We start from the raw sequence: 24,197 nt of genomic DNA on the forward strand, positions 1-24,197 counted from the left end.
AGTCACATTTTGCGTGGGCCTCACAATGTCCGGGCCCCTGGCCTCTGGCATCAGACAGTGTGGCCCCTAGGGACCCGCTGACTCATGCAACTGCAAAGGCAGGTGGAAAAAGATTTTAAATGAAATTGGCAGTTCGGTGGATGCGGGTTGCTGTTTTCAAAGTGCAGTGTGGTACATGTCTGATGAGCATTGTTTCCAGTGTCCTTTCTGCAGTACCACACAATGCTGCTTTATTTGACTATCAGGCTAACCTGTTTGACCACTGAATGGGAACATAGGACAGTCCTGATTGCTTTTTAAATTTGACAATTTGTTCTGCATGTTGCAATAAAATGAATTGTATTGTAGAATCCAGAATTTTTGGTGTGATTTAGAATTTCAGCACCATCAACCTCATTTTATTTGATTCAGTTCTTCACACATTTGACTTGTATTGTCATAAACATATATAAAGCCATTTGTATACACAGCATTAGTCTATACCCACTCATTTGAAAGAATTGATTTCTTGTGTCAGCTTGAGGTAATCATCAAATAGTCTCTTATGCAGGTTACATTCGGTACATACAATCCATTTTTACAGCTGGATATTTTCTAGAACTCAGGTCAAGTACATTTCTCAAGGGTTCAGCAGTGGTACCCCACCTGGGAATCTGACTCAAGCAATAACCAGCACATTTCACATGTCACATCTCTGATCAGGGATTTTGATTTGATTTGGCTGAAATTCTCTGGAATTAATAACATGAACTTTGTTATGGTCTGAGGACGATAGAACTCAGGAGTAGACTGTTGATTTCATGATTGCGCTGCCATCTACTGGTAGCACGAGGAAATAACCAGCAGACTGATTATTTTGGGCATAGACTGTAAAAAAAAAATATATATTTAGACAAAGTGACTGTGCCATCACCCATCAACTTTTCATAGGCTTGTGAAAAGGATTTATTGTGACTATATGTCCTTGTGCAAAGAAATGACTTTGTATTTTGGCTTAATTCGTACCGTTGAGAATGAATTGGGTGGCTGAAACTGTACTGGAGCCAAACACACTGGCACTAGTGTGCAACGTCTCTCACCAAGACCAGGAAGTGAGCTTTGGGAACAAAGCCTGGTCTTAGCCCCTTGGATTCGAAAGATGGGGCAGCCAGACCCACAGGCTTACTGGATGATTCTGCATTGAAATACAGCACATGGACGGAAAGTCACACACAGGTACACATTTTTGGTTATTTATAATTTTAAAAATACATAATGCTCAGAATTAATTGTACACTGCATTGATTTTCTAGAACACTGACCTCAATCAGTACAAACACTTAACAGAAAGAGATGACAAATCTATTAAATTCAGTCACTTTTTATTCAAAGATTTTCCTCAAAGTGCTTCCATGTTCCTGCATCGGTACTATATAAGACTGTATAATATTGTATAATACTGTATCCACATACTGGGAGTGTTTTTGTAATGTGCGTGTGCGCGTTTGTCTCAAAGCATTCAGTCGACTTTTCAGTAGCAGTAATTAACTGTGTGTACACACAAGTGCAACCTACTGGAAATATTTTCAGCTTAAAACCAAAAATTAAACAAAACCAAAAGATAAAAAAATTAAAACAAAAACATTAAAAAAATAGATTTGCAACAGCATTTTACAGCTAAAAGTTAAAGGCCAACTACAGACAAAAGCCATGTTTTGAGCACTCTCACTGCTGGGAAAAATGGCGGGATGTCAGAGGTTAGAGGTCATCGTCTTCATCTGGGAGTGCCGTTTGCGACGCCAACTGTAGGAGACACACAGAACAGCAGTTTGGACGACTGCTCACCATGATCAAACTAAACAGCAAACACTGCACCGCAAAGACAGGCCTCAAATCAGAGGTTCCAAACCCCTGCGAGTGCTGACTTTTACAACCACAATCACAATGCCTGAAATATGACAAGCGGCTAATCAGGCTTAATCAAACCCTTTCTCGTGTCGACTGAAGGGTGATCTGCCCCTTACAGCCTCATCAGGTCACAAACGGCCACTCAGGCTGTGAAGGATGAAGGTCCCATATTCACACCCCAGGACACTTAATCAATCAGAGCAACTAACGCCTTCATTTTCAGTAATGTGCTGCAGTATGGCAATTACTTTACCAAATACTTTGTGTTACAGTCATATAGAAAAAGTGCTATATAAATGAATGAATGAATGAATGAATGAATTATGCCATCAGAAAGGGATTATATTTAAGTCACAGGCTGATGGGTGAAATAAGTCCTCACTGCAGAAACTGCACATCCGGTCACTAGAACTAAACAATAGGTCAAATTTGCCCTGCTTTAAGACAGGTTCAAGGAGAAAACTCTAATGTCAGTTGATGGAGAGATTAGCCCTCACCAAAACCAGCAGAGCCAGGAGTTTTCTGGGGCCCAGTTTAGGAACTACAGTCTAGCAAACCCCAAATGCCTGCCTGGCACCCGCTGCACTACCGCTGAATTCTGGGACTCACTTTGAGGTCGATTTCGTACTGTGCAGCGAGGGAGGGGTCCATGGCCACCTCTGGGGGGGCGAGGGCGGGCATGGCAACAAACTCCAGGTTGGGGTCTCCTATAAGCTTCCGTGCCAGCCACAGGAACGGCTTCTCAAAATTATAGTTGCTCTTGGCGGAGATGTCATAGTACTGCAGGAACAGAAGAAGCAGGGTGTCAGTACTGCGGGAATGGAAGAAGCAGAGTGTCAGTACTGCGGGAACGGAAGAAGCAGAGTGTCAGTACTGCGGGAACGGAAGAAGCAGGGTGTCAGTACTGCGGGAATAGATGAAGCAGAGTGTCAGTACTGCAGGAACAGAAGAAGCAGACTGTCAGTACTACGGGAACAGAAGGGACAGAGTGTCAGTACTGCAGGAACAGAAGAAGTAGACACCGTAGATCAGGGGTGGTGAGGAGCATCAGGTTCATTTCTGGATTGCCCACCTATGCTAGCTTAGTTATTTCACTCACCACTATCACTTCTGTGATTGGACATTTTAGATACATTTAATGATAAGCTCCTGAATCACAGACCCTTTTTATCTACATGAAACTTCTAAACATGGTCTAATATACGAGAGAACTGGCAATCAGTGCTGTGGAAAAAGGGTTGGAGGTCAGGGGTCAGGCTCAGAGCCTGGGTGGGGTGTCAGGCACCTGCAGGTTCTTCTTGCGGTGGAAGACGATGTTCTTGGCCTTGACCTTGCGGTCCTTGATGTCGACCTTGTTGCCGCAGAGCACGATGGGAATGTTCTCACACACGCGCACCAGGTCACGGTGCCAGTTCGGCACGTTCTTGTAGGTCACCCTGGAGGTCACGTCAAACATGATGATGGCACACTGAGCTGCAGAGAGAGAGAGGAAGCAGACCGGTCATCGCTCGCTCGCACGCACGCACGCGCGCGCGGCCAAAGCAGTGCATGCTGGCGGTCTGTCATACACTGCTCTGTACTCTACATGATGGTGAGCGCGTGGTCAGGTCAGCCTCCGTTCCATCAAATGTTAAGCTTGAAAATATCCCACATTTGGCTGCCGAGATAAAGAATTTTAATTATCAATATTGTCTTCATGTTAAAAGATCTCTGGCAGAGAAACATGGCCAGAATGCCACCTTACTTCTGTTGACCATGTTTCAGCTACTTGAATGCTGTTTACTTATGGACACAAAATGAGTGGGCCCCAGACTGCTACGTACCCTGTATGTAGTAACCATCTCTCAGGCCCCCGAACTTCTCCTGGCCAGCGGTGTCCCACACGTTGAACTTGATGGCGCCTCTGTTGGTGTGGAATACCAGGGGGTGCACCTCCACACCCAGGGTGGCTGCAGGACAGGACAGAGGGACAGAGGGGACAGCTCTGTTAATACGGGACCTGAAAGAGGTGTTGCATTGCCAAAATTCACCCAGCTTCCAGCGCATGAGCAGGTCCACACACTGCACAGCATCGGAGACACAACGGGTAGAGCTGCTGTTAAGCTGAAACGCAAAGAGCGATGACACTGAGCCGGTTTCACACCGAGCCTGTTTCACACCGGGCCTGTTTCACACCGGGCCTGTTTTACACTGAGCCTGTTTCACACTGAGCCTGTTTCACACCGGGCCTGTTTCACACTGGGCCTGTTTCACACCGGGCCTGTTTCACACCGGGCCTGTTTCACACTGAGCCTGTTTCACACCGAGCCTGTTTCACACCGAGCCTGTTTCACACCGGGCCTGTTTCACACCAGGTCTGTTTCACATTCGGCCTGTTTCACACTGGGCCTGTTTTACACTGAGCCTGTTTCACACTGAGCCTGTTTCACATTAGGCCTGTTTCACACCAGGTCTGTTTCACATTCGGCCTGTTTCACACCGGGCCTGTTTCACATTAGGCCTGTTTCACACCGGGCCTGTTTTACACTGAGCCTGTTTCACACCGAGCCTGTTTCACACTGGGCCTGTTTTACACTGAGCCTGTTTCACACTGAGCCTGTTTCACATTAGGCCTGTTTCACACCAGGTCTGTTTCACATTCGGCCTGTTTCACACCGGGCCTGTTTCACATTAGGCCTGTTTCACACCGGGCCTGTTTTACACTGAGCCTGTTTCACACCGAGCCTGTTTCACACTGGGCCTGTTTCACACCAGGCCCGTTTCACACTGGGCCTGTTTTACACTGAGCCTGTTTCACACTGGGCCTGTTTCACACCAGGCCTGTTTCACATTTGGCCTGTTTCACACCGGGCCTGTTTTTCACTGAGCCTGTTTCACACCAGGCCTGTTTCACACTGGGCCCGTTTCACACTGAGCCTGTTTCACACCGGGCCTGTTTCACACCGGGCCTGTTTTACACTGAGCCTTTCTTCCTTCGGTTTCCTCAACATCGGCCGTCTGGTCTGTAGCGTCTGCTGTTTGTGACTCATACTGGAACAGTCCCACCTGAGCCTCTTTCCTGGCTGTGATTTAGTGGCCTTGCCTGAGGCTCTGATTTACTGATCTGAATCACTGACACTGAGGAAGGTGTGAATTACCCATCACCTGTCTGATCCTGCTTCTGCTGACCTTGGGTCACCTGATCGAATCTGAGTCTCTGCCGGAATTCTGCGCCTTTTCCTGATTGGCTAACTGTCTTTGACATGCGAAGGAAGAACCAAAGAATGTTAGGTCTTCCATCTTTCAAACGCTTACTGGACAGAGTTACCTGGGGAGAAGAGAAGGCAGAGTAGAGAAGAGCAGCAAGGAGTGATGGAGGAGTGGATGGAATGATGAGGTACTCACCTACATATTTCTTCTCAAACTCTCCCGTTAAGTGTCTCTTTACAAAAGTGGTCTTCCCTGTGCCTCCATCACCAACCAAGACCAGCTGAGAGGAGACAGGGAGCACTATTATGACACATCATGATATAGCTCATTTAAAGTGATGGACCCTCCCAGATACTCATAGTAAAGAGCTATCTCAAGACAACACACACACACGCAACCGGACAAACACACAAACATGAACAGGGGTGCCAAACTGCTTATTTTTCCAAATATAATCAAACTCACAGATACAAGCTGCTCACATAAATGTTACTATACACACAAACAGAAGCCTTCTCACAGTGAAACTCCCATCATTACACCCCTCTTACAACTAACATGGTACTGTTAAAACTTATATAAAACAATACACAATATAAAGCCTGATGCCACGGGCCCTGTCTTATAATTTCACAGGACAACTCGCGGAAAAACTCACCTTAAACTGAACTTGGGGTTCCCCTTCTGCCATAATGAAGCGTTTGAAATCGGCTCAGTGTACGCTAATGAGAGGAAGGGGGACAGAGATTAAACGGGTATCTGTAAACAAACGGCATGCCAGAAAAAAAGCCACATCTCACACATGGCAGAGTCGCACTTCCATGAGTCAGCGCGCTCGCTGCGCATATTGTTCTAGCAACTTCCACGCTAAATTGTGCTCGCGAGATGCTTCGTGCGTAGCCCGCCGCGAGGAGGGGGCACGCGCCCCAGCTCACCCCTTTGCGTCCAAGTGCAACTTAACTTCGCTAGACAGACAGGGCGAGCTCAGGTTAAGACAACAAACCCACATAACTACAACGAATTAGCATTCCATGAGAGAGTCGCCATCTCTCCCGCTATGTCCAATATACGGCCACTTATTTATTTCTCGGTTAGCGCTAGGTAACGGGGTGGGTAGCCAGAAATAAAACGAGGATACCACACAGAAGTATTATCCATAGCTAGCTATCTAATTACCAAATATTGTTTGATAGTGACCACTATAAATAGCAGGCCAAAAATATTTATATTTCTGCGTAAAAGCTACAACCATGTCATGACAAAAAATATTACTTTAAATCAAATGATGAAAATAAGAGCACAGGGTAGCCTAATAATTACCCCGTTGCTACAAGGACTAGCGTTAGACAAGCTCGCAAGCTACTATTAAAACAATGCATAACTTTTTGTCTTTCAAATGAATTAACACAGTCTAAATACGATTTCGATATATACTAGTAATTGGTTAAATCGCGCGTATTTTAATACAGTTCAGGGAACGGTTCAAATTGTGAAAATGGTTTAAAATACCGCTCTGCACTTACCCGTCGCTAAAACGAATGAGAAAGAGCAAATGGCTACACTCGCTACAGCTTCAACGGTCACTTGCTTGTGTTGCATTTCGCCAATGTCATGTGACTGGGGAGTTGGGTTTGGATGTGCAAATGTGGTTACGGCGAAACGCAGCACAACAGGATAACGTAGATTACATTCAACGAACTAGCTACATAAGAACTTGTTATACATAGTTTTATTCGTGTTCTTATACAATTCAGTGGTTTCATTCACCAATTTCAATATGAGCCATAGCTAGCTAATAAAATTCCCAGACCAGCGAGTATATATGTAACATCGCTAAATCACTAATGTTAATCACTTATGCTAAGTCAGAAGATCCAAAATATAAATCCTGAAAGCATACTACTGATTGACCCCAAGACAAGCTATGAGAACCTAAACCAATGTAAAATACCATAACCTGAACTAGACTACCCCCCAGTTTCAGAAAACTTTTTAGAAGCTATTCGTTTGCAACTGGTCAAAAATAAAACAAAGGATACAAATCTATGAAAAGGTGCATTATTTTACTATGATGCTGACAAATAGAATCAAAATGTAATTTTAAAATTAACAATTCATTTATGGTGAATATTATATTAATAAATATAAATGGACAGAAAATGTCCTCTATTTAAATTGGACTTTAAATATTATTTAAATCGTCTGAACTAAAAAATTCAAACGCAATTAGAATATTGGGAATATGGAAAGAATTGAATGAAATTTGACATAAATATGGAACATGTACATGAGATGCACCCCGTCTTTTTTTATTCACTACAATTTTCCTTATATTATCCGTTATTACATGCATAGGAATATGTTAAACTATTATTATTATACAAGCGTATTAAAGTAATATTATTTTTTATAACCCATTAGAGAGCTGTTCACTCAGACCGCATCTCCTTCCTCCGAACATACCGAAGTAAGTCAGAACGGTCATCAAAAACTAAAAACACAAGATATAATCCTGGTTCTTAGTCCGCTTCGCGCTCAGAAGGAGATACCGGACCTCGTCATCGTGAATAGCGAGACCAAACACTTTAGAAACGCACTTCTCAAGTAATGAACTATAGAAATGATCCCTGAAAGTATAGTCTTAACAAGTTGTCCGTGCAGACAAGGTACCTGATAAAATGACTGTACGACTGCTCCATGGTGGCTTTTCACCAGTGCGTGGAGGTACTCAGCTAACCGTGTATAAATGCACCGGTGAAGGCTACAGCTCAAAGGACAGCTAACCGGTGAGACACACTCGTGAGAAATAGACTAGCGAATGCACCCAGATACATCCTGTTTTTAACAAAAAAAGCATACACAGTCAAAAAGTATTTGACACGTTATATACTAAAAGATTATTTATTACGATAGGTGTCATTATAAGATCTGAAAATGAATTATGTCGACAGTGTTTTTTTCGGGAGTCTGCTGTTGACGCCACGGGTCGCCATATTTAGAAGGGAAGAAACTCTTGTGATGTAATGATGATTAAATTTAATCAACGTAACAAACATAGTCTGTCGCTACATCACAATTATATTTTGGGCGATTATTTGATAAAGATCTCACCAGTTTATCATTGTTATAGTGGTTTCAATTTTAAACTAAATAAAGTTTTTTTTTTAAATTGGAAAAATATATTTCGCAATTTTTCATGGTATTGCGCATGCGCAGTACACCTCCTAGTTGCTTCAACTGTGCTTGAAATTAAAGCGGCCACAGCGTTTCACGATGCTTGCGCATAAAGAAGATCGTCCTATTTTGTAGTATATATCACATAATACCAATTTCTGTCGTATACTCTTATCCTTTATCTACAAATATCCAGACCGCATTGTGTGGGTATATGTCTTTACTGTTGACAGGCGAATTTTATACATTCAAGTTGTGCTGTACCCAAAATGCAATGCTTCTAATTTGAATAATCTGTTTTTATTGGCTAACTAGCGTTTCAGTTGGAATACGTCAACTGTTGGTACTGGCGTGATCTGTGTTTTGTGGGGTTTTTCTCTTTTTTTTTAAATACAAATTTTGCTAGGAATGTAAGACACTGTGATGGAAACATAACCATTCAGAAACTTTGTGTGCAACCATTTGAGACTATCCACACACACATGAACTGGCACAGCTAATCTTTACATCACACATTTGGATAGTTTTAATATAGTTTTGTAGTCAAGGGCACTGGACCCCAATCTCGGTCAAGAGGCACCCCAGAGTTTTCTGGTTTTCGTTCCAACCACAACTGCAATCCCAGAATTTTAACAAGCTGTTAATATTTCTTTATTAGGTACTTTTCATTTTTGGAGGGATTATTTACCCCCTTGAGCCACATTGCCAGAAATAACTATGCATGCCACAAAGAAAACCATTTTCATTTTATAAATCAAAGACTGAAGTCACTCAGTATGCTAATTGTTGAACATGCATTTAGTTTAATAATTTTCTTAAACATATTAACACAATACAGGTTTGGCTTGTTATCATTTGCTGTGTCTTGGAATTCTTCATTGTCATCCAGATGGTTAGTTTTAGCAGCCAGGTGTCCACACTTTCATCAGTTAGGAACCTATTGGTTCACCTAAGTCATTAATTTCACCAGTTAGGAACCTATTGGTTCACCTAAGTCTTTAATTTCATCAGTTAGGAACCTATTGGTTCACCTAAGTCATTAATTTCACCAGTTAGGAACCTATTGGTTCACCTAAGTCTTTAATTTCATCAGTTAAAAATAATGAACCTATTTTATGCAATTGTTTGCTATACAGCACAATATGAACATGGGGATTTTAACATTTTGGGATTGTAATTGTGGTTGGAAGGAAAACCTGCATAGACAGGGGGGCCCCAGGACAGAGACTGGGAACCACAGCTCCAGGGTCTGAGAGAGGGGGGTGGGGTCTCACCCAGGGCAGAAAGTGTATGACAGGTCTGTGCCCTGCTCAAGATCTACAGCACACAACTCTAACCACTGCTCAAAATCTACAGAACACAACTCTAACCTCTGTGCTCAAGATCTATAGAACACAACTCTAACCTCTGTGCTCAAAATCTACAGCACACAACTCTAACCTCTGTGCTCAAAATCTACAGCACACAACTCTAACCTCTGCTCAAAATCTACAGCACATAACTCTAACCGCTGTGCTCAAGATCTACAGCACGCAACTCTAACCTCTGTGCTCAAGATCTACAGCACAGAACTCTAACCTCTGTGCTCAAGGATCTTATGTGCTGTAGATTTTGAGCAGAGGTTAGAGTTGTGCGCTGTAGATCTTGAGCACAGAGGTTAGAGTTGTGCGCTGTAGATCTTGAGCACAGAGGTTAGAGTTGTGTGCTGTAGATCTTGAGCACAGAGGTTAGAGTTGTGTGCTGTAGATCTTGAGCATAGAGGTTAGAGTTGTGTGCTGTAGATCTTGAGCACAGCGGTTAGAGTTGTGTGCTGTAGATTTTGAGCAGAGGTTAGAGTTGTGTGCTGTAGATCTTGAGCACAGAGGTTAGAGTGATCTACAGCACACAACTCTAACCTCTGTGCCTTCTCTATCATTCACTCTCTTAGTTTCTCTAATACATACTGTAGCGGTCTCACTCACTCCAGTCAAACCCTGACTTGGTCAAATAATTATAATAAATACGTATTTATTTAGAACCAGGACATTCATCCAGAGTACACCACAATATTAAAAGAAATCTCTTTTCACCAATAATCAGCAAAAAAACCTTATTTAAACAATCTCTGAAGAATGTTTTGGTTCATAAACATGTTTTGCAACTTTACCAGCATTGAGAGAGTTTAAGTATTTCACATACTAATCTGACCCATACCTGGCCCCAAATTTAATATGGATATGATATTACTACACTCAGTTGTATTATTTACATTATCCAGAGTTGTGAACAGTCTGGTATTAGCCAGGACGTCCCATATTTGAATCCAAAAATGTTTTATCCTGTACACCCTTTGTCTGCACATGTGATGGTGTCGTGCGACCCTCCAGACAGCTAGAATTCCGAATAGGGAAACACCAGTGGGCCCCAGCGTGCAGGTCCTGCTGGTCACCATAGATCTGTGCACCAGTGGGCCCCAGCGCGCAGGTCCTGCTGGTCACCATAGATCTGTGCACCAGTGGGCCCCAGCGTGCAGGTCCTGCTGGTCACCATAGATCTGTGCACCAGTGGGCCCCAGCGTGCAGGTCCTGCTGGTCACCATAGATCTGTGCACCAGTGGGCCCCAGCAGGCAGGTCCTGCTGGTCACCATAGATCTGTGCACCAGTGGGCCCCAGCGTGCAGGTCCTGCTGGTCACCATAGATCTGTGCACCAGTGGGCCCCAGCGAGCAGGTCCTGCTGGTTACCATAGATCTGTGCACCAGTGGGCCCCAGCGCGCAGGTCCTGCTGGTCACCATAGATCTGTGCACCAGTGGGCCCCAGCGTGCAGGTCCTGCTGGTCACCATAGATCTGTGCACCAGTGGGCCCCAGCAGGCAGGTCCTGCTGGTTACCATAGATCTGTGCACCAGTGGGCCCCAGCGCGCAGTTCCTGCTGGTCACCATAGATCTGTGCACCAGTGGGCCCCAGTGCGCAGTTCCTGCTGGTCACCATAGATCTGTGCACCAGTGGGCCCCAGCGTGCAGGTCCTGCTGGTCACCATAGATCTGTGCACCAGTGGGCCCCAGCGCGCAGTTCCTGCTGGTCACCATAGATCTGTGCACCAGTGGGCCCCAGCGTGCAGGTCCTGCTGGTCACCATAGATCTGTGCACCAGGGACCAAGACTGCTTTGGACCTTTGACCTAAAGTCAGGTGCTACTACCACACTCTTTCAAAACACTTGGTAAAAACAAAAACTGTATTACATGAATTTTAATTTAATTTTCACAAAGACATATTTAATGTTTATACAGCCCTGGGAATAGTGTGTTTGTGTGTGTGTATGTTTTTGAACAACTGAACAGAAGTGCCTGAGGCCCTGTGGGAGATGGGTTTCTGTACAGAGTCCTTTAATCAGCTGGACTACAGTCAGACACTGCAGTCTGTTATGAGTCTGGACTGTGTGTGTGTGTGGGGGTGTGTGCGTGTGCGCATGTGTTTGTGGGTGTGTGTGTGTGTGTGTGTGTGTGTGTATGTGTGTGTGTGTATGTGTGTGTGTGTGTGTGCGTTTGTGCGTGCTGTTTCGGAGGGAGCACACAGGCACTGAGCCAGTCGGTCGGTGTGTCTATCTGTACAGGTAGTCGGCTTGTATATTGGCAGCGATCTCTGCCTCCCACTTGTCTCCATTGTTGAGAAGCTTCTCCTTGTTGTACAGCAACTCTTCATGGGTCTCTGTGGAGAACTCAAAATTGGGACCCTGTGTGTGTGTGAATGAGAGAGAGAGAGGACAGAGAGAGTTACATTCATTGTTGCACCCAATTCACAATTTGTGATGCAAAACATACAAAAGCATGCACAGACATGAATACATGCACAAGCTAACATACACAAACAGCACACAGACACACACACACACACACAGAATAATGATGGCATCAGCCAGGTGGGGCGGGGCAGGGCAGGGCAGGTGAAGCGGCGGGGCGGGCGGGCAGTGAAGCGGCAGGGCGGGCAGGTGAGCGGCAGGGCGGGCAGGTGAAGCAGGGCAAGGCGGGGCAGGGCAGGTGAAGCGGGCGGAGCAGGTGAAGCGGACGGGGCGGGGCAGTGAAGCGGACCGGCGGGTGGGGCAGGTGAAGCGGGCAGGGCGGGCAGGTGAAGCAGGGCAAGGCGGGCAGGCAGTGAGGGCGAGCAGGTGAGCGGACGGGCGGGGCAGGTGAAGCGGACCGGGCGGGTGGGGCAGGTGAAGCGGGCAGGGCAGGGCAGGTGAAGCGGGCGAGCAGGGCGGAGCAGGTGAAGCGGACGGGCGGGGCAGGTAAAGCCGACCGGGCGGGTGGGGCAGGTGAAGCGGACGGGCGGGGCAGGTGAAGGGACGGGGCGGGGCGGGGCAGGTGAAGCGGACGGGTGGGGCAGGTGAAGCGGGAGGGGCGGGGCAGGGCAGGTGAAGTGGGCGGGCAGGGCAGGTGAAGAGGGCGGGGCTGGGGCAGGTGAAGCGGGCGGGGCGGGGCAGGTGAAGTGGGCGGGGCGTGGGAGGTGAAGCGGGCAGGGCGGGTAAAGCAGGCGAGGCAGGGCAGGTGAAGTGGGTGGGGCGGGTCAGGTGAAGCAGGCGGGGCGGGGCAGGGCAGGTGAAGCAGGCGGGGCAGGTGAAGGAGGCAGGGCGGGGCAGGTGAAGCGGGTGGGGCGTAGCAGGTGAAGCGGGCGAGGTGGGGCAGGTGAAGCGGGCGGGGCGGGGCAGGTGAAGCGGGCGAGGTGGGGCAGGTGAAGCGGGCGGGGCAGGGCAGGTACCTCTACAATGGCGTCCACAGGACAGGCCTCCTGGCAGAAGCCGCAGTAGATGCATTTGGTCATGTCGATGTCATAGCGCGTCGTCCGCCGACTCCCGTCAGCGCGAGTCTCCGCCTCTATCGTGATCGCCTGGGGGAGGGGCAGAGAACAGGACATGCCCACATAAGGACAGGTCTGCACCATAATGCAGAATCACCTGGGCACAGCAGTGCACTTGGAACCTGTCAGTCAATATAATACAGGTGTATAAATACTTGGGCGGGGCAGATTGATATAATACAGGTGTATAAATACCTGGGCGGGGCAGATTGATATAATACAGGTGTATACATACCTGGGCGGGGCAGATTGATATAATACAGGTGTATACATACCTGGGCGGGGCAGATTGATATAATACAGGTGTATACATACCTGCAGGTGTATAAATACCTGGGCGGGGCAGATGGCTTCGCACAACTTGCAGGCGATGCAGCGCTCCTCTCCAGAGGGGTACCTGCGCAGGGCGTGTTCCCCCCGGAAACGGGGCGAGAGTGGGCCCTTCTCAAAGGGGTAGTTAATGGTGGCAGGTTCCCTGAACAGGTAACTCATGGTCATCCCCAAACCTGCAGGGAAGGGAGGAGAACTGGTCACCCGGGGAGAGGATGCGCAGACCTCCGGACACGGCGTTAGCATCGCTGTTCACACACTGGCTCTCTAAAGCCAGCAGACACAGCCTCTGCAGATACTCTGCTCTTAACACTGAAAACCAGCAGATCAAGCTTCTGAATATTCATTAAGCGAAACTCCTGTGACCAATGAGGTCAGACACGGAGAGCTATGGAGACTGCGGCTCCACCGCTCACCTCTGAAGAGCTCGGTCCACAGCAGCGTCTGCGCTGCTCGGTCTGTGATGGACTTCATGTCTGTAGGCAGCTCCTGGGCATTGACATACTCTACACGGAGGAGGGAGGGAGGGAAGGAGAGACAAAGAGGGAGGGAGGGAGAGAGAGAGGGAGGGAGGGAGAGACAAAGAGAGAGGGAGGGCGGGAGACAGAGAGAGAGAGAGGGAGGGAGGGAGAGAGAGAGGAAAGGAGACAGAGAGGGAGATGATACATGTAAAATAATATAAGCTGTGTAAATGTGAACGGTAACACGGGGGTCTGATCTGTGTGATACTCACTGTACCCCACCCTCTGGACGGACAGACTGAACGGACGCGCCAGGCGTGAGCTGGCTGAGAGCGCGCCTGAAAAACAGCAGGAACACCGCTGAGATAACAGCACTCATAATGCACAGCACTCATAATACACAGCACTCATAATACACAGCGCTCATAATACACAGCGCTCATAATGCACAGCGCTCATAATGCACAGCACTGATTATCTACAGCACTCATAATGCACAGCACTCAATCGACAACACACAATACACAGCACTCATAATCCACAACACTCATAATACACAGCACTCATAGTACACAGCTTTGATAATGCACAGCACTCATAACCACAGGAGATATTTATACGACTGTCCCTCTCTCCCTCCCTCTCCCCTTCCACACTCTCCCCCACCCTCCCTCCCTCTCCCTTCCAACCTCTCTCTCCCTCCCTCACTCTCCCTCCCACCGTCTCTCTCTCTCCCTCCCACCTTCCCTCTTCCTTCCATCTTCCTCCCACTCCCTCTCTCCCTCCATCCTTCAGTTCATGCTTGGGACTTACCAGGCCTCGACAAGGAGTACAGCACACGTAACGTTGCAGACATCACGTCTTGGACACGCTAAAAACATGGGAAGGGGGGAAAGAGAGTGGAGTTGTGCATTGTTCAGCAGAATTTATATATTGCAAGTATACCCAAAAACCATAAGCATCAGGACATTTTCCAACCAGCCAATTTGCTGAATAGGTCTCTGCTATACTGAACTCTGCAACACCAACACAAGTGAGATGTGCCTGGCTACTCGCTGTGTCTGTGTGTACCTCTGCATCGTGCCTGTCTGATAAGCTGTGCTGTGGACAGCGCAGACAGGCTTGAGCACACAGCGAACACTGGACCAGGATAAAACACCATGACACACACCACACAGCTCCCACAGAAATGGGCCTTTGGGCAACCTTTCCAATCCACACACTCATGCAGCCAAAGCCAACCAGTGCCTGCCATCAGCGATCAGCAGGCCGCTCAGTTGTCTCCTAATTCCAAAACCAGCCAATGAATCCCGTTTAATACCCTGCAATCAACACTACAGAGCCCAGACGCTTATTTTAATTCTGTCCACTTTCTTTGTATGGAGTTCTTTTTGTTGTTGACCAAATTGTTAAAACAATTTTTTTTAAATAAAAAGCTGTGTTTGCCACCAGCCCTACTCCTGCTTGGTTTAACCTCCGGAATTCCGGAAGAATGAACAGGGTCTTCAACTGTCACTTCAGTCACCCTGCCCATTGGCATACGTAGATGAGACCGAGTAATTTAACTGCGGTCATTATGTGAGGATAATTTGACAGTTCTACTTCTCACACGCACACAATGCTTCCAAATATTTGCCAAGGGTTCCAGACCACACGGCGGTCAGATAAACAACATAAGAATGTTCAATAGTAGCAACAACAGGAAATGAAGACCGTAAATAAGGAAGTCGTGGATAGGTCATGTCTAATCCGTGCAAACGGGGGCGTCCTGTCCTGAATAAGTGACACAACAATTGACTGCAGTTTAGACCGTCACTTTCTTCTGCCGTTATTCCAACGGGTGTAGCAGCAATGATATAAACAAATTACATACCTACAGCGGTATGCAGACGCACCAGCAGTACACGCATTGTGCACAACGCATTATAAGCTGCGCAAGCAGCGGTGGCCTGAGCTCCACAGTAATAAAGCCCTGAAGTTATGGGTGAATTCTACCAGTGCACTGGCTCGGAGTTTTTAAAAAGCACATGTAAAATCCAATGAAGGTTCCAGCTGTTTTTCACATGCTAGTCATAGATAGTGTCCCGCTAATTCAATGTGTTGCGCATTTAATTCACTTCTAGCTAACACTTTAGGATCATGAAGGTTTTACTGCAAAGGTTTAAACTTTACCCCGAATCTGGGTGACGGTGACCGACCTGGTAATTATTTCAGGCCAATTTTAACGCCGTCGCCACACGTTCAGTGCTGGAAAAGGGTCATATCGGGTAAAAGGTTCGGGGACGCTGTGGCTAGCTAGCATCCACTATCATACAATGTAAAATAGCTACTCAACAAGCTAATCTCAGTTCATACTTGAACTGCAAACTTACTTACAATTAAAATAATTTACCTTATTACCGGGCACAGAAAGAGCTCGAATCAAAAGGTACGTTTACTGAGCTAAAAACCGGCCGACTGTTAGCTTCCTGGCTAGCTAATTCTTCAAGGACTTTCTCAATGACTGTTGTAATAAAGAAACAAAACAATTTGGGGGGAAATAAAAACAATAACAACCAATTCTTATGCTAATAGTGACAAGGAATTCACAAACGAAAGCAATAAATAGCTTCTGAACACATTCTAAACATTTTAAATCTTTAAAACTCACCAGTGGTCGCTATTTGGCCTTCTCAACCAGAACAGCAGACTATACCGGAAGTAGCGCACGGAGCGCGTGAATAAGCGGTGCACCGGGGCTATATAAAAGTCTGGTTTGACACGGTCGCCATTTTGAGTGTGTCGCAGTGGCAACGGACATCTCATGACATTGAAATGGCACAACACTACTTACACATATCGTGCAAGCAGTTATCATTTTTAAAATATAGTTTAATTTAGCTTCCTCCTCTTTCTGTTTTACACATATTACTCTGCTGCAAATGTAGATCTACGTGAAAAATTAAGCATCACATGGCCCATAGCACTTGTGCTGCTGAGAAGCCAAGTCCCTGTGAGAAACTGCAGTAGGCTAAACTAAGATGAAATCAATCACTAACTAGCTTCTGCTTCTTGCTGGATATCATCAGGAATTTGATCATGGTCTGTTGTCTGTACCAAGGTGACCCACCAACTGGACATGGTCTTGTCAACATGGGTGCATCTGATCTGAACCATCCAAACCAGCTTCACACTCACTGGACCAGCTTAAAACCAGGCTGGAACCAAGCTAGAATTTCCATCAGGGTTTTACAGAAAATTCTGTCCCCAAGCTGACCTCTGTCATTAACATCGTCTGCCTCAAACTTGCTCCTGACAGTGCTGACGTCACTGAGCTTACCTGCCGTTTCAGTGGCACCAATTAGCTGAATTATTCATTTGAGCATTATGATCTTTAATTACGTGCAATTACGTCAAGACAATCTCACCACAACATCCTTTCAGCAAGGTCTGTCTATTCCCCGCCCTTCTCTATATGCGTCAAACAACTTTAATTTCAGAATGCAAACGGTTTGTTTATCATAGCATACACTTTACTAGGAAAAAAAAATACTTGCAGGCACACTGAACAATTAAACCAACACACACACACACGTGCACATACATACACACACACACACACACTCTCACACGCACGCACACACGCACACACCTTGATCTATCTTCAATAAGCGCATCCTCAGTGTTAAATTAAATTAGTCACAGCCTGTTGGTTAAACCAATGAAAAATGGAGCCACATAAGGGCTTTATTAACAAGCGCAAGCAAACCGGAGAGCCGTAGTTAAGTAGGATGCTTCTAACATCGGCAATGTAGCCCATGTAGCTGCTCTGTGAGTCAGTGTTATGTTAGAACCTACGTTTCTCTATGCATTCCATGTGGTGGATTTTAATCACAGCTGATACCAGAGTAAGTGTTCATTCATTCTAAATTGTTATGGCAATGAATATTAGCAATTTGTCAAGCAGTAATATGCCACAGATTACGTTCTCGGCAGTTCTAGCAAGAGAGTCAGCGTGTGCATCATTAGGAGTTATCAGTCTGTTACTGGATCTATTGTGTACTTTACAACCCTAATTTATCAGAATCATTTAATCAGCATGGTTATTCTGTGTGTTACCCCAGTTTCTAAAAGATTTATTATTAGCCTAATAAAAACAATTCCACATTGAGTTTGTAAAACCACAAGGCTGATAAGTGGCTAACAGTACAAGTTTTGCTGTATATGAACATGTGATCATTGTGCTTTTCTCTCAATCTCTTTCAGTGAATGTCTCAAGCAACATCTCAGAGGCGGGGGGCGAGTGGAGGGGGGGGATTGAGAGGTCTGTGTTCATGGCGGTCCTGAGTGTAGAGATGATAATGGGGGTTGTGGGAAACATAGTAATTCTACTGGCAAAATTCAAGGTAAGAGCCACTTTCCCTACACTTATTGTTAAAAAACACTAAGTTTATTGAACAGGGATAATTTAATGGAGAAACTATTGTGGAGTGGATTTGGAAAGCAAGAAACGATAAAGAGGATTGATCTGTTCCGATGGGGGAGCCTAAACCTCATAATGGGTAGAGCCACAGACCCTATAGGCATCCCAGATACTCAGCTCTCTGTTCTGCTCATCAAAAAAATTATCTCTATGACTGAAACTGAAACAATCCTATTTTTTTCTCATCTTATGAGAATTCATTAAACGGCGTGGCCAAGAACAATGATGTCAGTAACACAACTGTCGGAAAACTCTTATTCACCACCCAGGAACTCTTGTAGTTAAGAAGCAGAGAAGACACAGTAAATACAGCAACTCAGTGTTTGCTAAGTCTAAGGGATCTGTGATAGAACTTTACTGCTGTTCAGTGTGGACAAATTTTGTATCCTCTCCTCATGTACAGGGTACTATATCAGCGCTTGCTCTTTCTCTTTCTCTCTCTCTCTCATTCTTCAGTGCAGGGATCAGTTCCTGTGCACCTGTTGGCTCCCTTTGGTCAGTTTGTCACTCTCTGACCTTGGCTCCTCCCTGCTCATCATCTCTGGATCCCTGTTTGCTGTTGTAACAGGGAATCAGAGTTCACCGTGGTGTGAGATCGTCAGCCTGCTCAAATTTGCTTTCATCACTTCCTCCATTGGCAGCCTGGGTACAACTGTTTCCATGACAATGAAGCTATTAAACTAGACCAGGGTATCCAACCGTGTTCCTGGAGGTCTACCGTTCTGTCTGTTGAATGAGATGCGCTTTCTTAGGGTTGGATTGAAAACCTATAGGATGGTAGATCTCCAGGAACAGGGTTGGGCAGCCCTGAACTAGACTATGACATGTCTATAAACAAGAACAGAGGGCAAGCTGAGGGAATAAAGCAATAGTTTGCTGTAAAACAGACTGATGTCAGCATCAGCATTTTATACCACCGATCCTGAACAGTGTTCAATACTGGTAAAAATGGATTTTATGTAAGCATGATATTTTCTATAGTTATATCTGTAGATCTTTCATATTGAAATGGTCATTAAATGCTGACAAATATGAGTCAAATATCAGAGTCAGTCATCAGAGATGGTAATAAGACCGAAGAGGCAGTTGTTATAAAGAATTCCTGCCGTTAAAACCATTGATAAGATCAATGATAGGGGGTGGAGTCTCATTTAAATAGAACTGAATGACCAGCAGTTACTCATTCAGAAATAAGAAATAAAAACATGTGTTTAAGACAGAGGTTGGAACTGCTGACAGTAACAACAGCCTTTCTCCCCCCCTTCCCCCTCTTCCCCCTCCGCAGCTATCCTGTGTGTCCAAAGAACCATGCGTGTGGCCTCCACAGGAAGCTGTCTATCTGTTGTCATGGCAGCAGCTTGCCTGGCTTCCTGGGTGACAGGGGTGGTGATTGGCAGTGTGCCCGTGGTGTATGACTGGATCAGGTGAGAGCAGGAGAGAGGGAGAGGGAGAGGGGGGAGAGTTTTGGGAAATGTAGGCTTGGGTCATTTTCTGGGCCTCTTGCACTGTACATACTAGCTTCCATAGCTGTAGGATATTTCTTAGTCCTATTTATTGGTGTTTTGTGAGGGACTGATTACCATGCATTAAATATCACATTAAATGCATTAAATATCACATTAAATATCACATTTACATCTATTCATTTGGCAGAAACATTTTGTAAGAGGGATAGAAATTACATTATGACAATCAACATCTATTGTATATAACAACGGTGCCTACAAGCACCCAAACAGAGGAGACAGTAGCACCATAGATGTTCAGTGCAAAAGCTGATTAGACTAAGCCATCACGCAACTGAATGAAATTGTACTGTGAGTGAAATATGTTGTATTATTCATACAGAACTAGTTCATTATAGCCATTGTGTGACTGTTATTGTCTGTGAATGAAGAGTTCTGCAGAGGGCATCCTGTGCATTTCAGGTACGACCCAGCGGAAATGCTCTGTGCCGTCTTCTGGGAGAGCAGCTACTCCGACATGCTGGTGTACATTCTCTGCGCCTTTTCCGTCTGCATCTTCCTCCCTTTCCTGCTGATCGTCTTCTGCTCCACCCTGACATCTGCTGGCTGGGGGTGGAACTGCAGCAGGTGTGTGTCCCTCGTCCACTCACACAGTATGGATCAAAGTTCCAATCCTGCTGTCTGCTGGTTTTGAATTCCTTTATTTATTCCCACTGAGATGAAGCCATATTTTCCAGCAGCCCTGACAAAGCGGTTACAGCACACAATAGAATAAAAAAATAAAAACAGCCGCATTGAAGCAGAAAGAGTCTGAAGGAACTAGCAGGCCAACACCACCTCAGCGGTCATAGAAAATCCTCACTGGTATTTTGTGATATCTGGGTGAAGGGGAGTTCCACCCTTCTCAGTAAAATCAAACATAGTTTTACAGAAGTTGTCATATTGCTCTTTATCTGTTCCCGGACCCTCACTTAGAGCAATCACCCAGTGTACCTGAAATGCATTTGCTTACATAAACGCATAAAGGCCAAGTCATAACCCATATGAACACTGCAGAGGTGCATACAGGTAAAGGAGATGCTTATAAATAAATAGAACTTCTGCACAAATGCTTCATTGCAGTTTAAATCAGTCATTGCATGTGATCAAACCTCTTTCCTTTATAACAGTGTTTGCATGCAGCTTAAATCTAATGCTCTGGCAGAGGTTTAGTGATGGAGTGATGGAAAATCAGCTGAATAAATGAGGATTGTTTATGCCACATGTGAAAGGGAGATATCTGTGTGAATATTGAGAATGCTGCAGCACTGGTGGGCTCATCGAAGCATCCATTATCCCCTCCCCCCCCCTCTCTCTCAGTGACCTGTCCTCTGTCACCCCTCTGTTGGTGGCGTTCTACATGTTCTGCTACACCCCGTTTTTCATCTCTGAGGTAAGAGGTTTATGGTGACCCCACTAACACGACTACTTTTTACATCAGGACCGGGGGGAGAAGTGTGTGGTCTGTTGCATTTCCATGCAGTCAGTTCAGGAAATTAACTGAAGCTGAATTCTTCAACTGGAAAAAATTCAATTGACGAATTCAGTTTAAATTTGTTTCCTGAATTTACTGATTTGGAATGGAATTGACCTTTCCATTCCTACTCAAGACGATTAGGTAATGCATTTTCAAATTCAATGATAAATTACTGCCACATTATTAGTAAGATTTCATTTAAGAATTGCAAGAATATTTATTGTGCACAAAACAATTGTTTTTACTGACCCCACCTGTTATTCAATCAGCTGGTGTTGCTGGGGAGGCGGGACCTATCGCCGGCTCCTGATTGGCTACGCACAATGTCATCGATGATGGCCTACCTGGACTGTGGGCTGAACCCGCTCATATTCTGCACCAATCAGGAATTCCGTCAGGCAGTGCTGGGCCTGCTGTGGACCAATGGGAGGTCACCAACCGAACCGGTTCTGACAGCAGTGGTGAAGCTGGAGCTGTGAGACAGGCGTAGTGATGTGCGCTTCAGTTTCTATGCCAACAGGTCCTTTAGTGATGGCAGTGCGGTACGGTGATTAGGGAAGTGAACTCAAGAAACGGCAGATTCAAATCCAAAGTTGGACTGTTCTGTTTGTTGTACCCTTCAGCAAAATAATTAACTGGAAATGTTTAAGTTAATATCTAGCTGTTTAAGTGGACTGTGTTTAAAAATTTGGAGTCGTTATTGATAAGAGTGTCTGTTGTGAAATAGAGTGTGTCTGTAACTAAAGGTTTTTCATTTGATCTCCCATTACTGTGGTGCTCATTCTGATCTATGGGGAGAAATAATGTAAAAAGCTGCTTTCTTGGACCTGAGATTCTGCAAATACATTAAAGCAGAGACCAAAGGAAGCGAATTTAACTTTTATTATGCATTACTGCTCTTTTGTTATGAACAAATGTTTTATGTACCAAATCATATTTTCAAAGTGCAATTCATTTTCATTCATAAACAAAATGTTTACTAAAAATTACGTACAATTTGTTCAGTACAAAAACACAATTGATACGTTTTCGTAAAACATCGTTTTAACCAGCTGTAAGACATTACAGTCAGTGGCAGGGGCCAGACCAGGTTTACTTGAGCTGTTAAAATAAACATCCATCTGATTTTATGTTCCATTGTGTCATTATGTTAAAAATATATACATTTTGCATCATACAGCAATTGCTTTGTTGGATTGATATTATTCACAATACGCGATTTTTTTGAAACCGGAGATGTGGCTACTCTTCGCGCCTCTGTGCCAGTCTCGTGAGGCGCGTGAGGAAGCAGAAACTGAAGTGAAACTGGTAAATGTCGCACACTTTGGACCAGAAATGTCCCGTGAGGCGCTGGAAAACCCGGTATTGTGCCAGGGGGTGGTCTAGCAGCTTCAGGGCTACGAATCCACAACAGGTTAGCATCGCCAGGGCCAAGTACCGCCGGGAGAGAGGGTCCCCAAAGCGCCGCTGAACCCGGACGCCTTCGGTCACCGCAAGGGCCACGTGACAGCCAAGAGCCACCTCGAACCCGCGGTCGTGAACCAGAGCCAAAGCGTAGCTAAACAGAGAGCAGAGCTCCACAGCCAGCGCGTGGCGCGGCTGCCATCCGTGCGTAATGAACCGACACCAAACTGGCACCCACGCGAAAATGGGTAGCGTGAACCACTGGTCCAAAACAGCAGGCAGCCGACTCAGGGTTGCAAGCCGGACCCACTGTACCGGCGCGTATGTTATTGCCATGACAGTGAACACGTCTTTCACATAAGCAGTGTTCTTGTCCTCTTGACCTCCTGCACGCTGAAGTAGCCAATAAATTCCCATTGCGATGTATCCCAAGTTGACCAGGGAGTTAAATGGCATTGCCAAGAAGGCAGGAAGATAATCCACCGTTCTCTCGGCATAGTGGTCATAGGTCAAGTCTACCTGAACAGAGCTGAATATCCCGCTGGTAGCTACTGAAACGCAAAGTACGAGGGGGATTGTTACGTGTAACAGCGCTATTTTCATTGTCGCCTATTACACGCAAATTCCTCCGTGTAATAAAATCTAAACGGAGTAGTTCACTGGACGACCAGAAGATCTAAGCAGAGAGGTTCAAGCAGCTGCGACAGCAGTTTCCCGGAAGTTTTCTTTTGCTTGGAGGTGACGTCACTAAAAGTACCGATCAGTTTTTTTTCCGGCTGTAAGAGTTTTGATTGGTTGATGCATCTGAGCTTTGTAATCGCAGCCGTGCTACTGCTACTCAGTTTTACCACTGGCAGATATTGCAGGTATTGCTTCTGCAGACTGGAGATTTTTTTGTAATTATTGCAGCAGTAACCCGGGCATGCAGATTTTTCCTATACAACATCCGCAGAATCCGCCCCTTTCTCACCACCTACTCAACCCAGCTCCTGGTCCAAGCAATGGTTCTATCCCGCCTGGACTACTGCAACTCTCTTCTGGCTGGACTACCGGCATCTGCCACCAGACCCCTGCAGCTCATTCAGAATGCTGCGGCTCGTCTGGTCTTCAACCTACCCAGACACTCCCACGTAACTCCCCTGCTCACTACCCTCCACTGGCTGCCTGTTATAGCTCGCATCAAATTCAAAACATTGGTTCTAGCATACCAGGCAGTCAAGGGATCAGCCCCAGCATACCTTCAAAAGATATTCAAACCCTACATGCCAGCCAGATCCCTCCGTTCTGCTACCTCAGGACGCCTAGCACCTCCCCCTCTTCGCACCTGCACTTCCAGAACACGTCTCCTCTCTGTTCTGGCCCCACGATGGTGGAATGACCTCCCTGTGGAGGTCAGAACAGCTGAGACTGTGACCCATTTCAAACGACGACTGAAGACCCACCTCTTCAGGCTGCACCTCTCCCCATCCCTTCC

The 24,197-nt window shown here is 45.8% G+C and overlaps 4 protein-coding genes and 1 non-coding gene across 7 annotated transcripts; 1 reads left to right on the forward strand and 4 right to left on the reverse strand.

Moving 5' to 3' along the window:
• Positions 1-1,344: 1,344 nt before the first annotated feature.
• LOC135255941 (GTP-binding nuclear protein Ran-like) lies at positions 1,345-7,806 on the reverse strand. Of its 2 annotated transcripts, none has more exons than XM_064337777.1 (7): positions 7,747-7,806; positions 5,735-5,798; positions 5,272-5,356; positions 3,711-3,836; positions 3,173-3,360; positions 2,497-2,667; positions 1,345-1,782 (listed from the first exon to the last, which is right to left on the reverse strand). In XM_064337777.1, the coding sequence occupies exons 2-7, from the start codon at positions 5,765-5,767 to the stop codon at positions 1,738-1,740; spliced, it is 648 nt and encodes a 215-aa protein (XP_064193847.1). In that variant the 5' UTR covers positions 5,768-5,798; positions 7,747-7,806; the 3' UTR covers positions 1,345-1,737. The 2 variants fall into 2 exon arrangements, with proteins under 2 accessions (XP_064193847.1, XP_064193845.1); XM_064337775.1 differs by lacking the exon at positions 7,747-7,806 and adding an exon at positions 6,600-6,742.
• On the reverse strand, positions 7,505-7,719 carry LOC135256200 (small nucleolar RNA U3). Its single transcript, XR_010330406.1, has one exon. It is a non-coding gene; the product is annotated as a small nucleolar RNA U3 (small nucleolar RNA).
• A 3,658-nt stretch (positions 7,807-11,464) lies between the features above and the next one.
• Positions 11,465-16,627, reverse strand: ndufs8a (NADH:ubiquinone oxidoreductase core subunit S8a). Of its 2 annotated transcripts, none has more exons than XM_064337778.1 (7): positions 16,526-16,627; positions 14,689-14,746; positions 14,148-14,213; positions 13,831-13,920; positions 13,418-13,590; positions 12,986-13,114; positions 11,465-11,963 (listed from the first exon to the last, which is right to left on the reverse strand). In XM_064337778.1, the coding sequence occupies exons 2-7, from the start codon at positions 14,729-14,731 to the stop codon at positions 11,832-11,834; spliced, it is 633 nt and encodes a 210-aa protein (XP_064193848.1). In that variant the 5' UTR covers positions 14,732-14,746; positions 16,526-16,627; the 3' UTR covers positions 11,465-11,831. The 2 variants fall into 2 exon arrangements, with proteins under 2 accessions (XP_064193848.1, XP_064193849.1); XM_064337779.1 differs by lacking the exon at positions 16,526-16,627 and adding an exon at positions 16,268-16,390.
• Positions 16,628-18,183: 1,556 nt separating this feature from the next.
• On the forward strand, positions 18,184-22,028 carry si:dkey-9i23.8 (galanin receptor type 1). The gene is made up of 6 exons (XM_064337780.1): positions 18,184-18,260; positions 18,794-18,983; positions 19,623-19,761; positions 20,266-20,430; positions 21,163-21,235; positions 21,589-22,028. Exons 1-6 carry the CDS (start codon positions 18,189-18,191, stop codon positions 21,796-21,798), a joined length of 849 nt encoding a protein of 282 aa, XP_064193850.1. The 5' UTR covers positions 18,184-18,188; the 3' UTR covers positions 21,799-22,028.
• Positions 22,029-22,182: 154 nt separating this feature from the next.
• tmem187 (transmembrane protein 187) lies at positions 22,183-23,471 on the reverse strand. The gene has a single exon (XM_064337782.1). The coding sequence runs from the start codon at positions 23,324-23,326 to the stop codon at positions 22,562-22,564; it is 765 nt and encodes a 254-aa protein (XP_064193852.1). The 5' UTR covers positions 23,327-23,471; the 3' UTR covers positions 22,183-22,561.
• Positions 23,472-24,197: the final 726 nt, after the last annotated feature.

Source organism: Anguilla rostrata, chromosome 5 (assembly GCF_018555375.3).
Source record: "Anguilla rostrata isolate EN2019 chromosome 5, ASM1855537v3, whole genome shotgun sequence".
Taxonomy (NCBI): domain Eukaryota; kingdom Metazoa; phylum Chordata; class Actinopteri; order Anguilliformes; family Anguillidae; genus Anguilla; species Anguilla rostrata.